General features: G+C 48.9%; 2 protein-coding genes and 1 long non-coding RNA gene across 3 annotated transcripts; 2 read left to right on the forward strand and 1 right to left on the reverse strand.

Annotated features, from left to right (window-relative positions):
* Positions 1–6,800: 6,800 nt before the first annotated feature.
* LOC123116986 (cytochrome b5) lies at positions 6,801–8,210 on the forward strand. The gene is made up of 3 exons (XM_044537846.1): positions 6,801–7,087; positions 7,597–7,663; positions 7,756–8,210. The coding sequence occupies exons 1-3, from the start codon at positions 7,001–7,003 to the stop codon at positions 8,007–8,009; spliced, it is 408 nt and encodes a 135-aa protein (XP_044393781.1). The 5' UTR covers positions 6,801–7,000; the 3' UTR covers positions 8,010–8,210.
* Positions 8,211–8,751: 541 nt separating this feature from the next.
* LOC123113353 (uncharacterized) lies at positions 8,752–14,681 on the forward strand. Its single transcript, XR_006455991.1, has 2 exons — positions 8,752–9,217; positions 13,138–14,681. It is a non-coding gene; the product is annotated as an uncharacterized lncRNA (long non-coding RNA).
* LOC123113352 (COBRA-like protein 3) lies at positions 10,426–13,811 on the reverse strand. The gene is made up of 6 exons (XM_044534567.1): positions 13,525–13,811; positions 12,871–12,950; positions 12,146–12,602; positions 11,557–11,716; positions 11,188–11,468; positions 10,426–11,104 (listed from the first exon to the last, which is right to left on the reverse strand). Exons 1-6 carry the CDS (start codon positions 13,622–13,624, stop codon positions 10,809–10,811), a joined length of 1,374 nt encoding a protein of 457 aa, XP_044390502.1. The 5' UTR covers positions 13,625–13,811; the 3' UTR covers positions 10,426–10,808.
* Positions 14,682–15,088: the final 407 nt, after the last annotated feature.

Here is a 15,088-nt window from a genome sequence, read left to right on the forward strand (position 1 = left end):
AAGATGAAACAAAACTGAATACTACCCAAAACAACACACAAATCTGACTGACACTTTTAAAATTTCATATCTCTACCTAATAAATTCAAGTTGTATACACCTTTTCCAATTGCACAAAAATTTAATTCAGCTTCTAAAGTCTGCAATAGCCCCATAATTCAAAACAGTCTGCAATACCCCCATTACTAACTCTAGTTCAGCAAATCCCTGGGGAAGAGTCATTGGTGAGGATGGGCTAACTCCGCCATATACCATAACTATTCTCAACTACCATATCCACAAAAAGTATTGTTAATTTGACAGGATACCAAAATTGAGTTACAAATAGAAATAACAAAAGTAAAATGTCAAGCATAAGTAGTCTATTCAGAGGAATCATTCCCAAAAGCAATTTTGAGCCGAACACCAGAGCACAACAAGTTGTGACAACTCACATCCCAAATGATAGCAGATTTATTTAAACTGCCAGTGGCATCACAGTACAAACGTTAAAACCAGTAGCATCACACAGGAACACTGTACAGTCAGTTAATGCATGCATACCTGCCAGTAACCTTGTTGCCATCACCGCTCACACTCCTCTGTGTGTCCATCATCGTCATCTTTCCTTCGACCTAATGCTTCGGCAACTCCAACAACACGTTGTTGCTCCAAGAAATCAGTGAACACCACAGAGAGGGGCGTACTTGGATCCTAAATTCCAAGTAAACAATTAATTAAGATCCCTTGCACACACACAGACAGAGAGAGAGAGAGATCAGGGTATCCCAGGGTGAGGGATGAGAGAATCTGACCTACGGAGCACGGCGCCAGTTGTGTGTCGCCGACTCGCCATTGCCGCTGTAGAGATGACATGACCATCGCCGCAAGACGCAGAATCTGTCGGAGTTCGCTCGCTCGGAACCGGCGAGGAACGCCGCCGCCAAGAACTTGGAGTTCAAGCCCCGCCGCTGGACCTCCTCCCGCGCCTCCTAGATCATCTCCACACCGTCCCCGGAACAGGATCCGACTCCTACTCGCCTCCTCAGCCGGATCTGGCCGGAGATCACCATCCCCGCGCCCGGCCGCGCGCAGCAGCATGGCGGTGGGTAGCGGGGCACTGGAGGCGGCGCATTGGAGGTGGGGGGTGGCGCGCAGCAACGTGGTGGCGGCTGGCGGCGCACTAGAGGCGTGGGCGGGGTCGTGCGGGTGGGGGGGTCTTTTTTTATTTTCTCTCTTCGTTAGGAATGTAATGCGTACTTTATTAGTATGGAAGGAGATCGGTGGGAGAAATAAATCGGAGAAGGAGGTGATTTGTTTGGAAGGTGATCTTCTGTATATGGTATTATTTTTGAATTCTTAATTATCAAATATTTACATGATTAAATTGAATCGATACCTGCCAGATCAAGCACGAATATATGGTAACTAATCTGATGGGTTTATGTCGGTGGTGAAGCGAAAAGGCAGGTGGGAGGGAGACAAAATAAAACCAGCGAAATAAAACCAACGAAAATGGTGAGACAAAAAAAACCAGTGAAAAATAACCGGCGGACTATTCACCAACTGCTCTATTAGTAGTAGAGATCGATACCTGCCAGATCAAGCACGAATATATGGTAACTAATCTGATGGGTTTATGTCGGTGATGACGCGAAAAGGCAGGTGGGAGGAAGACGAAATAAAACCAACGAAAATGGTGAGACGAAAAAAACCAGCGAAAAATAACCGGCGGACTATTCACCAACTGCTCTATTAATAGTAGAGACTAGTACTAGTACGATGGCCACCTCCGTCTGTCCCTCGCGAGCGCCCACGACCAGCTAGCAAAGCCGGCAAGGGAAGCGAGTATGCGGGCCAAGGACGCGACAGCGCCAACCATGGACGTGCTGGAGGAGGAGACGCCGCCATGGCGGACGAGGATATGTCGGTCGGACGCGCGCTGCTGGCAAAACTCGAGGAGCGGCTGGTGGACGAGCTCCACGCGCGCGCCGAGCTCCTGCGGCAGGTCGCCCTGCTCCCCGGCGTACGCGCGCTCGTGCTGGAGCTCCTTCTCCTGGATGCAGGGCAGGGGCACAGTGGCGCCAGAGGCGCTGACCAGTGACGCCAGTTGTGGACCCGGTCACGCCAGAGATGCCGGCCGTGTATGCGGAGACACCGACTGGAGTATCTGTGCAGAGGAAATTGGAACTGATCTTGTTCTCGTACACCGGATGCGAACACGACGACGCCAGATGCGGAGGCGGAGACACCATCAGCACATGCGGCCACAACGCCGGAGGCCGACCGTGGATGCGAAGGCACCGGATGCGAACGCGATGACGCCAGATGCGGAAGCGGAGACACCGGCAGCAGATGCGACGACAACGCCGGAGGTCGGCCGTGGACGCGAAGGCACCAGATGCGACCGCGACGACCAGATGCGGAGACGGAGACACCAGCAGCAGATGCGACGACGCCGGAGGCCGGCCATGAACGCGGAGGCGCCGGATGCGGGAGCGACGGCACCGGAGACGCCAGCCGTGGACACAAGGACACCGGAGGCGGACAGAGAGACGCAGGCCCCCATCTCCTCAAATTTCCGCCGCCGGGGTGTTGGTGCTGGAGGAAGGGGATAAAGGCGCTCGTTGCGTGCGGGTGTGCTACTGCGGGGCTAGTTTTGATACGGAGGAAGGGGACATGTCCCGCCTGTCCGCGCGTGTTCGTTTCGACGCAAACGCGGCCCAAAATTAGGCCGGGAATGGGTTGAAAGCGAACCGAAAACGAATGCTGATCTGTTTGCTCCCGCGCGTTGGACCGTGTTTTGTGTCCATTTACCCCTAAGCGGACACGGCCGGACAATGCGGGGCGTTGCCCTAATCGACGGCAGGAAGAAGAGGAATGGATTTGATGTGGTATAAAAAAAAAGCGAGAGATAGCCCACCAGATCAACAGCGAAGAGGACGCACGCATTGCCTGAAAGGAAAAGAAACTTCAGAGAAGACGCTGTAGGGTCTCGCAGGAAAAAAATTGTAGACGCAGGGAGTCGCCAGAAAAGGCGAGGAGGCGTATTCGCCGTGCAGGGAGCGACATGTCGGGCCTCGGCGCGGCCGGCCTCGCGTGCCCATTTCTGCAGCGGGGAGCGGCTCCACCCCATTCATCGTCGTCATCATGGCCGTCTCCATCGAACCGTCCGGCCGGATTTCTCCATCCATCAGTCAGTCCGTCCGGCGCCGGTCACCTTCACTATTGCTTTCTTTCCCATCTCCAGTCCCCACCGACGCCGCTGCAGCGGCATGCAGCAGCTCGGCCTGGTTTGCGCCCGTCCGTCCGTGCGTCCTTGCCGCGCTTCCCGATTTTTTCGCCATGCCGTGGCCTCCGCCGTACCGCGCTCGTCGGGTCGGGTGCTCGAAACGTGGCACTGTGGCAGGTCTCAGTAATGGCAAGCGGTGCATCGGAATTGCCTCTGGGCGGGGCACAGCGCTGGTGCAGATCAAAGCTGAGGGCAAACTCTGTACCATCTTGCATGAGTTTACTGTATGTACTCCTGGAGTACTTAATAAAATGTTAAAAGTTACTACTGGAGTATGGACGTACGTACCAAGTACTACAAACTTCATTGCTTGAAGGACGGTGAAGGAATCATGACCGCTAAAACTCGGCAATCAAGAGGACACGTGATAAGAAAAACACTGCAAATTCGTCCAATGAGAATAGACAGGGTCACTGGTTGAGGGGTTAAGATTTAGAAGAGTGATTGTACTCTCAGCCTGCTGGGGATCAAACATAGGTGCTCGACGCTATGTGGGTCTAACTGAGATAACTCAGAGCATCTTCAACCGCCGCCCAACGCGCGGCACGCTAAAAACAAGTTTGCAGCAAGCCCATCGTCTGGATTGGCGCGGCGGGCAGCGCTGGCTCCAGCAGCCGCGGTAAAATACAGCGCGCGCGTAGCTCCAGTAGCGCGCGAGCAGCCGGCGCATGCCATATGTTGTATTTTGGACACAAAATGAATTTCAAACATCACAAAACAAAGATATGGCATATAATTTACATCACATAAACAAGTTGATGACTAAAAGTTCATGCCTACAGATTCAAATTCACGCCCACAACATCATCCAACCAAGTTCATGACACAAACGAAAGGCACAACAATCAAGCCTCGTCCTCATCTTCCACTCTCGTTGCGTAGATCAAAGTGTTCTTTTATCTGAAGCCAATAAGTATCTCTACTTTGATCACCTTCAATGGATGGATCCCTCGACACTTCCAACCAAGCTTTACAAAGCAAGACGTCTTCGTCGTTGGTGTAGTTGCATCCTCTTCCTTTCGGTGCATCGACAATGCCCTCGCCATCCTCGTCCATCTTGAACTCATGGTTTTCGAAATGCATGTCATTGGTTTGAGACCAATGCGAATTGTTGGAGCCAACACCCATAGTTGACATGCATGCCTCATCGTTGACACTACAAAGTATATAGGACAATGCAAATAAGCTATCTATATTATGCATTCAAAAAATAACAACAACAAAAAAGTTGGCAAAATTTTATACCTTTGGGGCATTTCCACGAACACATTGTGCGCGTCGGCCGCCGGCTCAATAAGTGAGCTCGTCGGCCGCCGGCTCAATAAGTGAGCTCGTCGGCGCTTCGGTAGCCGTCGCGCCCGTCGCACGCCCTGCAAGCTTTTTCCTCGACGGTTTCAAGGAGCCGGAGACGTCCGCCGCCTTGTTCTTCTTCGCAAATGTCTTGCCCTTCTTCGGCCGCGCCGCATTTGGGAGTTTCGCGAGGGGGAACGTGGCTTTATGGCGGTCACCGGCACGACGCCACCCGCCGCTGAGGTCATCCGCGGCGGCATGAAGAGGCCACGCGTGATGCCAGCGCTCGGAGGAGCTCCGGCGGGACCGAAGCCAAAGCTCCCCGCGCTAGGGTTTGCGGCAGCGGTGGAGGGGTCGCGGCTGTAGGAAGGGGTGAGGGGGGTGCCGGCGCGGGCGTCCATCAGGTCACAATTCACTGGCAGCAGCGCGTGCGGGGCGAGGGTGGCGCGGCGGAGAGAGTGCGGTGCGAGCGCTCGAGAGTGTGCCGCACGCGAAAGCGGGCGCACCAAATACATAGCGCGCGATGGCGGTTCGGACCGCGCACCCAACTCTATATGTCGCACGCGCGCTTATTGCGTGTCCGCTGGAGCCCCTCTGCCGGTTGCGCGCGCTAAAAATGGCAAATTTGTAGTGCGACGCTCATTTAGCGTGGCTGTTGGAGATGCTCCGAATGTAGATTATTGCTTGGAACCAAGTGAGTTGGCACCGGAGGCAAGAATCCCATTATTAACAGTTAAACCTAGATTCAATGATTCCCCTTGTTGGAAGAACATTATGAAAGTGAAAGAGAAGGTAGTATATATTTAGCTGGCAGAAAAATTGTACTCCCTCCATTCACAAAAATGAAGGTGTGCATTGGCTCGAGGGACCAGTGGACGGTTTTTGCGGTGAGCGGCGTCTCATGTCACGTATCGATCATGCAGAGTCTCGGCGGCGTGGCGCAGCAGGGTCTCGGGGACGGATGTATGATGATGGACGTGCGTAGAGAGGTGGCGTTGTCTGGTGCCGTGGTGGCATCGACGGCATGCCGGACAATGTCGATGTGTCAATACCTGTTCTGAAGATGGATCGGTGGAAGACGGCGAAGGCTACATCCGAGAGTGCGTCGGACCGGTGTGTGTCTCACATTGGGCAATGGCTTGGTTGGGCATCCGGTTTTAGATGTTAGACCTTAGTGTGATGTATGTTTGGTTTCGGATCGGACAATTGGCACCCCTTCTCAAGTGGATAGGAGTAGCGACAAATGTTGTCAAGATGGTGGCTTCAGACTTACTGATGTATTATTTTATAAGGTCTTTATGAATAATTAATAAAATGGTTGCATGCATCGTCTAGATGCAGAGGCCGGGGGTCTTCCTCCTTTAAAAAAACAAATATAAGATATTTTGCATATCGTCACCCTAACAAACCTCAATCTCTATCCACCACTGGGTCGATGGTACCGAGACTGTCTTGTGGTCGACGATAGAGATAACATTGAAAGGGGTTATGAAAAGACACAGATTTAGGGGGCGATTTGCGAATGTTTCAAGACGTGTGGGCGGCGTGTGCCTATGGCGGAGGTCCTCGACGAAGAGCGAGCGGCAGCGCTAGGGTCGCCGTCGCGAGACCGGGCAGGCGCGCATGCACGCGTCGTTCGTCTCCTACACACAGCGCACGATTGGGAGAGGAGGGAGGAGGCGGTGGTGGCCAAGCGGTGCGAAGGTGACCCGACATGGTGGGAGCTGCACAAGCAGCTCCTCTTAAATACACATTGTTGATATAATTGTGGTGGTTTTGTGCATTTTACTCTTAAATATACACTTTTGCTTGTGGTGTGACAGAAAAATATTATACTTTGTACCATGGTCATTTCCTCTTTTAATCATATCAATCAAGATTTATACTCCTCCGTTTCTAATTATAAGTCTTTTTAGATACTCCACTATGAACTACATGTAGATGCATATAGACATATTTTTTAGTGCAGATTCATACATTTGTTTTCTATGTAGTCCATAGTGAAATCTCTGAAACGAGTTATACTTATACTTAGGAACGGATTTAGGAACGGATTGAATGTGTTTTTTATTGTATGTAGGATTGAACACCAATCTGTTTTTTTTAGCAAACATCACTCTGTTCCAGCCCATCAGACAAAAAAAAAGCTACCTCTGCGGGCTATGGGCCATCAATTCGGCGGGGTTGCTGGCGGGCTGTGACGATCCATTATCCTAGGCCCACGAGGCCTAAACCCAACCCCCAACTCCCCGAAATCCCCACCTAGAGCAGTTCTTCTTTCTCTGCAAGGCAAGCGGCGGCAGATTCAAGACGAGATACCTGGTCCAGAATCCAGATACCCACCTTTCTTCTTCCTCTGCAAGCCGGGGCAGATTCACCCACTCCGTACAGCAGTATTCCCTCGTCCCCCGCCGATCGGACTGGGAAAGCGAGAGCGAGATGCCGACGCTGACGAAGCTGTACAGCATGAAGGAGGCCGCCCTCCACAACACCCCCGACGACTGCTGGATCGTCGTCGACGGCAAGGTAGCGCCGCCGCTAGCGCCCCCCTCGTACCCCTCGCTGCCGATCTGGCTTCAGCAATAGTGCCCGTAACATCGGTAGGCTGGTTGGTAGGTAGGTAGGTAGGGTGTATGAACGCGCTTCGTCGTTGCTAGTTGGGCTTCGACCCCCGCCCTTAGCCTGTTCGACCGAATGCCTGGGAGATGCCGCGCTCGCTTTGTTGGTGAGAAGGCTGCAGAAATCGAGACCGGACGTCTCTGCGAGTGTCGTGGCCTGCTAGTCTAGGCACCAATACTGGGTGGTGGCAATGCAAGGTTTAATCCTCGTGGGACAGTTGTGCTGGGGTATCTTATTTGTGGAGGTTGCTTTCCTTTGTTGAAAGCAACCACAGCAGATGCCTCTGTTGAGGGCTTTGAATCAAATAGAATTTGTGTCAGCAGACAGAGAATAGATACGCATTGCAGTACTTGGCAATATGTTCCACTACTCTGATTGTGTGGCGAGCTCATGCCCTGTTGATGAATACAATGCAGATTTATGATGTGACCGCGTATTTGGATGACCATCCTGGGGGTGCTGATGTTCTGCTTGCCGTGACTGGTACTACTTCTCGCCTCTTGTTTTCATGTTCTTGTTCAGCACATTTTATTTCCTCATAGGCTGTCTGCTCATACATGATAATCTGTTTCAAGGTATGGATGGCACCGACGAATTTGAAGATGCGGGCCACAGCAAGGATGCCAAGGCGTTAATGAAGGATTACTTCATTGGGGAGTTGGACTTGGACGAAGCACCTGACATGCCTGAGATGGAGGTTTTCAGGAAAGAGCAGGACAAGGACTTCGCCAGCAAGCTGGTGGATTACGCTGTGCAGTACTGGGCCATTCCGGTAGCAGCAGCCGGGATATCAGCCGTGGTTGCCATATTGTATGCACGGAGGAAGTGATGACTGGTTATAGGTTGATTGAAGAACCATTTTGGGGTAACAAACACATTTATAGCTGGTTATGGATGGAGAGATTATGTACTTCTGTCCAAAGGCGGAGACACTGTATTGAGCCCATAGGTACTTGATTCAAATATTTGTCTACAAAATTGGTGGTACTATTTTTATTAATATGTCATTCAATGGATGGATTCATTTCAAGACCTGAACCATGTGTGTGATGTAAACCCTCTTACTCCTTGAGGCAGCTTCTGGCACGGATTTCTTCCATGACATTACTGCTTCTATTTTTGTTATTTTCCTGGGACGAGCCACAGTACTGCTGTTTCTGGATATTGTGAATTTTCAGTCTCTCACTTGCTCCTGAATGACCCTGAAGACTTTTGTGTAACGTGTTCTTTTGTAACTTTCAAGATGCAAATTAGGATTTGTTGGCCCCTCCTTTCGAGTCGACATTTGTTGAAAGCTTCCCGTGCAAGCATTTCATCCATATGTTTTCCTATTCGTTTTTCTTCCCCTTGTGTCACCTCGCAAGGTGTAGATAGTTGGGCAGTAGACTTCAGAAAGATAGCAGGTAGCTTTTGCCGCCCCCTCTCTTGATATTTCTAAACTGGGGATGCTTCGCCATCATCACTAGGTAATAGTTGAAGAAATTTTATCATGTGCTACTGCTGTGCTTAGTAACCTAAGGACCTGGATTCGACACAACCTCTCTGCATTGCATTGTGCATGGTAAGGCTTGCCTTGTATAATCCTTCCCCGGGCCTCACCTGGTGTCGGAGCTTCTAGCACTTGGTCTGTCTTTTTTTTGTACTGCTTAGTAACCTGGAAATGTACACCTTACCTGATAGTGCAGAGGTGTCACTTGGAATGGATGGTGTTGCTTGAAGGCGGAGCAAAAACCAACATGTGGAAGGTGGTGCTGAGGTTCTCAACCTGGGGCTTGCTTGCAACTGCAACCGGCCAACAAACCAACAGCTACGGGTGAACCATCTCACTGATCCTTCCACTGCACTGCATCTTTGACTCATGGGTATATATGCCAGGCCATAGGCACCATATGTCCACTGATCTCTGATACTCAGCAGAGGCAACACTGTGAAGCTTCCAAGCCCAAGCAATAGCATGGCTCCCTTCAACAATGGCAGGTCATGCTTCGTTGCAGATGAGGATGTTTCCAAGGGCTTGGAAACAGCGTCCTTCAAAAGGTAAATTGTTTCCAGGATTTCTTATGCTGCTATATATCCAGACTTGTTCTGTAATTTGTAGTAACATTGTTATGTTTCGGTTTCTTTGCTCTGAATGATACAAGTTCCTCTTGTTTGATTAGTAACATTGCCTAATGACTATTGATCGAAGAGTTCCTTCAAAAACTATTGATAGAAGATATTTTTAGATCATCGGGGAGGTTTGGTCCCTGGTTCCATTACTAGAATGAAATTTGGGTAAGCGAGGTCAGTTTTGTACGGCCTCATCTCAAACAGAAAAATCATTTAGCGCCATCAATCTGTTCTCCAAACTAACCGCAGATGAGCATACCATTTTCATTCAGAAGAATGAAAGTAGACGGGCATGTCTTGTCGTCCTCAAAATGGTGCTATTTTGTGGCACAACAGCGCAGCATACAAGCAGTTTACCTCTTTGAATTCAGAAGCAACCTTTTTTTTTTTGAAACAACTAGCCTCCCCTCACCAATTTCCTCTCAAGAAACCGACGTTCTTACAACATTCAAAAGAGAGAAAGCATAAGAAAACCTGGAGCGATATACCCAGGGCTGTTTGGGCATCATCAGGCAAGCCGAACATCTGGCTTTCAGGTAACCGCGCAGGTCCTGAAAACCAGCTCACACAGCAGCAGTTTCTTCAGAACTTTTCAGCAGAGCGTTTTGGCACTCGCACACAAATTGGAACAAGTCTTGTAAAGCAGACTAAGAGCTTATCACTCGAGGAAGAAGAAAACAAGGCAGTGTAGTAGAAACCATCCACCCGTGATTCTGGGAACCGCAGGGCCCCATCCATGGCTTCTGTTGTAGATCTACCGCACCACCTGCCTGATCTCCACAGCGAGCTCAATGCTTCCTGCTTTTAGGTTTGTCTACAAGATTTCCCAGTTGGTGAGATGACTGCAAAGATGGAAGATAACTGATGCAGGATCATTAGGCATTTTCTTATCAAAACATGCTGCAGTTCTGGTTTTCCATATTGTCCAGCATAGAGCAGTCCCTCCACTTGCAGGTTTTTCATGCCCTATTTGCTGTACATTATAGTTTTGTGATCTTAGGTACGTTCATGTTCAGCCTAGCCTGAGTGTTGTCCTGTGCTTCTTTTGATTCTTGTTGTTGCCCTGTGCTTCTTTTGATTCTTGTTAACTCTTGCACGTGTTTGAAAACCAGAGGGATCAGGAAAACAATGCTAGATTATCTCAACCAACAGCATCCTCTCAGTTTAACAAATTGTACAAAACATTATTGTGTAACTCATACAATCACTACAAGAAAGGCAGTCATATAATTCAATTAAAATGTCTGCGTCTGCTATAAAATACAGAAGGTGCAACCATAATTACCTAAGTTCCAGTAACTAAGTTCACCAAAGTTTCGTGGCCAGTATATACCAGAACAAGAAATACATTTTCAGCCCTTTTTAACTTACAAAACACACACACGTATCAGCTTTCCTCAGCGCGGCACCCATGTCTTCTATGCAACCGTGGAATTGAATGAACAAATGACCTGTTGCCGCGCACCTCATGGAACATGACAGCGACTTGAAGCTCGCTGGATCTCTTGTAACTCATTCATCAGACATAATAAGCCAGCAAAGTAGCCATCGCAGTCCAGAATACCAAGAGTGGGAGTGTCCATGGTTGTTTTGTTAGAGGGCTTGCACTAGGCAACCATGGATAATCATCGGGAGACGGCATGACACAGTTATCACCATTGAAGTACACACGCCGTGGAAACGCCCATCCTTTTTGGAAGGTAAAAGTCTCTGAGTCCTTCCGCATGAGTAGCTCTGACTGCGCGTTTCCAAGCGGACCAGCTTGATTGAGCAAATCATTGTAGAACTTCATTCCCCAGAACATTGCGGTGTCATCTGAAATGGGAAGGATAAACACGTCAGATAGGAGGCACATCTCAAGTCAGAAACCAATTAAAACAGTTCACAAGGTGACTTACTTATGCGGCCTCCATATGGGGTAAGTGGCTTATAGTTGAAGCTGAACAGCTTTGTGATATTATCGAAGTTAGGATGCTGGGCAACCATGTTCCAGTCTGTATAATTCATGCGGTAGTTGAAGTTTGTGATGGTGACTTTCACTCTCCAGTAGTCCTTGTAGTTGAGCTTCACATGCCAATGGATCCTTATCGGGCACATGTGGGAAGTACATTGGACAAGAGGCTGGCCGGTTAATTTGCCAGGGCCATTGATGGCAGATTGCAAATAAGGCGAATTGTCACTGTAAAATGGATAGAATTAGTAAGGAATTTGCAGAAAGTTGGAAACTTAATAGGAAGCATAGTAAAAAGTAATAATTATTAACTCACTTTACACAGCTTCCTGGACGAGTAATATTGTTTTGGCAGCCGCAAGAGCACGTTGGGCAGTTCACGATAGTGTCATTATAAAACGATGAGAGAGATACACAGCAGGTTGGAGTCTTCTGAGCAAGAAATTGGGAGTATGTGCAGGTTACATTCCACGACACTGCCAATAGAGAATTTTTTGGTTAATACCCACTAAATAAAGAACATTATCAGCAATAAAGCATAAAAACTATATGCAACCAATCTGATGTTTCCTGCATTTGACATGCATTATTTGCAAGTGAACAAAACTAGTTAAGATATTATCAGGCTTAGCGGTGGCTTATTTTAAAATAAATATCAGCTAACATCGATCCTAGGTGATGAACTCATCTCTCGAAAATGAATCACTTCCCGTTTCAATCCTTTCAATCTTTCACTAATCCTACACATATTATAACATAAAATCCATTCACAATTAAGGAGCAGAAACATACAAAAGTGGTACTAAGATGTGTTTAGCTCAATTAGTGTAACTTGCTAATGCATTTGTGCAAAGTATTATAGTAATATAGAGCAAGCAGTGAAGAGCAATAAGTGGGCAACTTACTGAGAGCTTGGGTTACCCTGCGCCCGTCTGACGAGTAATACTTGGTAGGCCTGCCAACAAGAGCACGCCCACATGTGTACCCCGGACCAGGGGCCCTAAGGGTGAAGTTTTTCGGCATCTTAACCGTCTTATTGGTAGTCCCAGCAAGACCTACACTAATCTGGAAGGAGGATGCTGCATTTCCTGGGTCCTGGTTAAATGTCTTGATAACTCCTGCCTTGCAACAATTAGCAATTTGCTGGTTGAATGGGGTGCCCGGAAGAAGATCGACAATCGTTGGATCTCTCTTGCAGCAATGGGGAGGGGCACTCTTGAATTTTGAGCAATCACCCTGCTCAGTAGCCTGAGCCCCCACCATCGACCAGATAACCTCTTTCTTTGCCCACGACCACCCCAGCTGCCACCCAGGTGCAGGTATGTGTCGGAACTGCTGGTAGTTGAACATTGTGACTGTTGCCTGCACATGACAAGTTTGGGAAAAAAAGATCATGATACAAGTAGAGGTGACCAGATATCCAAAATCTGCTGGTAATTGTACTTGGTGGCTATTATATTGTTTGTGGCAAAGTTTGTAACCAATTATTAGCCATGCTACTCCCTCCGTAAAGAAATGTAAGATCATTTAGATCACTGATGGGAGTAGTTGTCAAGGTCAAATCATGAGCTAATAGGCTAATAGGTTGAGATGAAAGACAGAGCTGTTGATGTGAAGAGGTGCTACTTACAACATAACCATCAGGAGTCCACGAAATAATATCCCATTTTATGGTGATGTTGCCATTTGGATCCAGCGAATCATAAGCCTCTGCGTGAACAAACAAACAAAGGGTGCATACATCAGATACATATATTGAAACAAAAACACACCAGATACATATGATGTTACTACTGTACATCATAATTCCAGTTTGCAGGATCTATCCGCTGGACACTTTCTAGCAGCAGAACAATTGGTCGATATGTTTTTACTGATTCGCTTCCCTCCTGGACAGATCTACCGACACAGAGCTCGACACGAGCAAGTGTGAACAAAGAATCAGCAGAGTGGCAGCGGGGAAGCTTGACAGATCGCTCGTCCCACAGATATGGATAGCTTCCTAAATTGGCTTCAGAATCCGGACAAGCTCGAAATGAACGGACAGAATTAACCCGGTGGGATCAAAACTAGAAGCCACCGACACCGACAGCACTAACTAAACTGGAATGGGCATTTGACCCGCGCGCTGAGCAGAACCGTGCGACCGCCTCGATCTCAGCGATGCTCCGCGGCGATCGGGATCCGTATACCGAGTCGCCGGCTCCCGGCACGACGACGAGGCACGAGAAAGAGAGAGAGGGAGAAGGACCGGGCGGGCGGGAAGGAGGGGAGCTAGCCAAACCTGTGGTGGCCGGTGCGGAGAAGAAGAGCACCGCCGCGAGCAGCACGGCGCAGCAGGCCGCGGATCTGGAGCTCCCGGCGACGCCACCAACCGGCGCCATTTTTCCTGCCCCGCTGCTCCTCCACCGACACTCTCCAGCAGCTGCTGCACCTACCCACCCACCGATCCCCGCTCCGCTCCGTGCGGCGAGGAATGCGGCCGCGCCCGCCGATGAAGGGGGGGAGCTGGAGATCTGAGGCGACTGAGCAGGCGGTGGTGGTGGAGCAGGAGGGAGTGGGACTTAAAGCATGTGCGGCCGCGGCCGTCTCCCCAGTTTTTACTGCGACGAGACGAGACGCGCTCCGTCTGCGAGTCTGCTCTGCTCCCTCACGGACGCTTCCTTGCGCGCCTCGGTGGGAATTATATCGCGGGGAGGGGGCGCCTTTTTTTTCTCCCCCGCGGATGTGACGGCCCAACCTCCGAGGTGGTTCGGACCGAAATGCCCTCCGCTCGTACAGCTGTTCCCTATTGGGCGATGGATGTCACTCGTCGGGAGCTGGGACAGGGACTGCGACCGACCTCTGCCCCGGCCATGGCGCTCGGGAGTGGGGTGTTTGGATGTGTGTTCCGGAGATCCTTCTGCATGAGCGAACTTTGCTAAATCTGATCTGACAAAGTCCGATGCCAAAACATAGCACATGTTTGAAACAAAAGCACTACTACTAGCCATGCTCAGTTCTGCATCAGCAAACTTTGCTAAATCTGACAAAGCTTGGTGTCAAAATACTAGACATGTTCTCCAACACAACTCGGAGAGACGATCTGTGGCGCGTAGGGGCGGGGGCACGCATGCATGACTGCGTTGAGATTCGGAATGTGGTTTTATGATTACAGTTTAATGAATGAATGCAGCTTTTGGTACGTATAATTTTTGTCGGAGAGTGTGGGCCCCGCACACCCCGCCTCTAATGTTTTTCCTTTTGACTTGTAAATTTGAATCTATTATATCGTTTGAACAAAAAGTCTAATTTATATCGCATTTGCATATTCATGTTCCTTGTGATGAGGGCTTTGAAACAAGCTCACTTTTGAATACGTTTTGACAAGCTTTAAGAAACGCAACAGGTTTCAACTACTAAAACTTGATAGAGCAAATGATAAATCCAGACGATTTCAAAGACTAAAACTTAAACCCTAAGCCCTATACTGTAAACCCGTAAAAGCAAATGAAACTTAGTGGAACTTTGTAAAACATAATATTACGATTATCAACTTTTAATATTTGAAACTTGGTAAAAAAAAGGTCTCAAATGTATTTAAAATTGGTCTTGTTCAAAAGTACTGGTTGCAACGAACATGAATATGCAAACGGAACTTAATTTGGACTTTTGGTTTAAAAGATACAATAGATTCAAAGTTTGAGATAAAATGAAAAGTATGGGTGGTGGGGTGGATGACGCATGCAACTCTGCCAAAAGTTGTCATGCATTGACCCAAGTGCAACGATTAAGGGCAAACTACACAAACTAGTGCATCAATCTTGAAGCAAAATGGGTGGCCACATGCATGGGTGCCCCTGCGAATT

This window comes from Triticum aestivum, chromosome 5B (assembly GCF_018294505.1).
Source record: "Triticum aestivum cultivar Chinese Spring chromosome 5B, IWGSC CS RefSeq v2.1, whole genome shotgun sequence".
Lineage (NCBI taxonomy): Eukaryota > Viridiplantae > Streptophyta > Magnoliopsida > Poales > Poaceae > Triticum > Triticum aestivum.

Coding starts and splice junctions, on each gene's coding strand:
- LOC123116986 (XM_044537846.1), top strand. CDS start 7,001: ATGCCGACGCTGACGAAGCTGTACAGCATGAAGGAGGCCGCCCTCCAC. Junction 7,088..7,596: donor GGATCGTCGTCGACGGCAAG/GTAGCGCCGCCG, acceptor AATACAATGCAG/ATTTATGATGTGACCGCGTA. Junction 7,664..7,755: donor TGTTCTGCTTGCCGTGACTG/GTACTACTTCTC, acceptor ATCTGTTTCAAG/GTATGGATGGCACCGACGAA.
- LOC123113352 (XM_044534567.1), bottom strand. CDS start 13,624: ATGGCGCCGGTTGGTGGCGTCGCCGGGAGCTCCAGATCCGCGGCCTGC. Junction 12,951..13,524: donor CTCCGCACCGGCCACCACAG/GTTTGGCTAGCT, acceptor TTGTTCACGCAG/AGGCTTATGATTCGCTGGAT. Junction 11,105..11,187: donor CCCATATGGAGGCCGCATAA/GTAAGTCACCTT, acceptor TTCCCATTTCAG/ATGACACCGCAATGTTCTGG.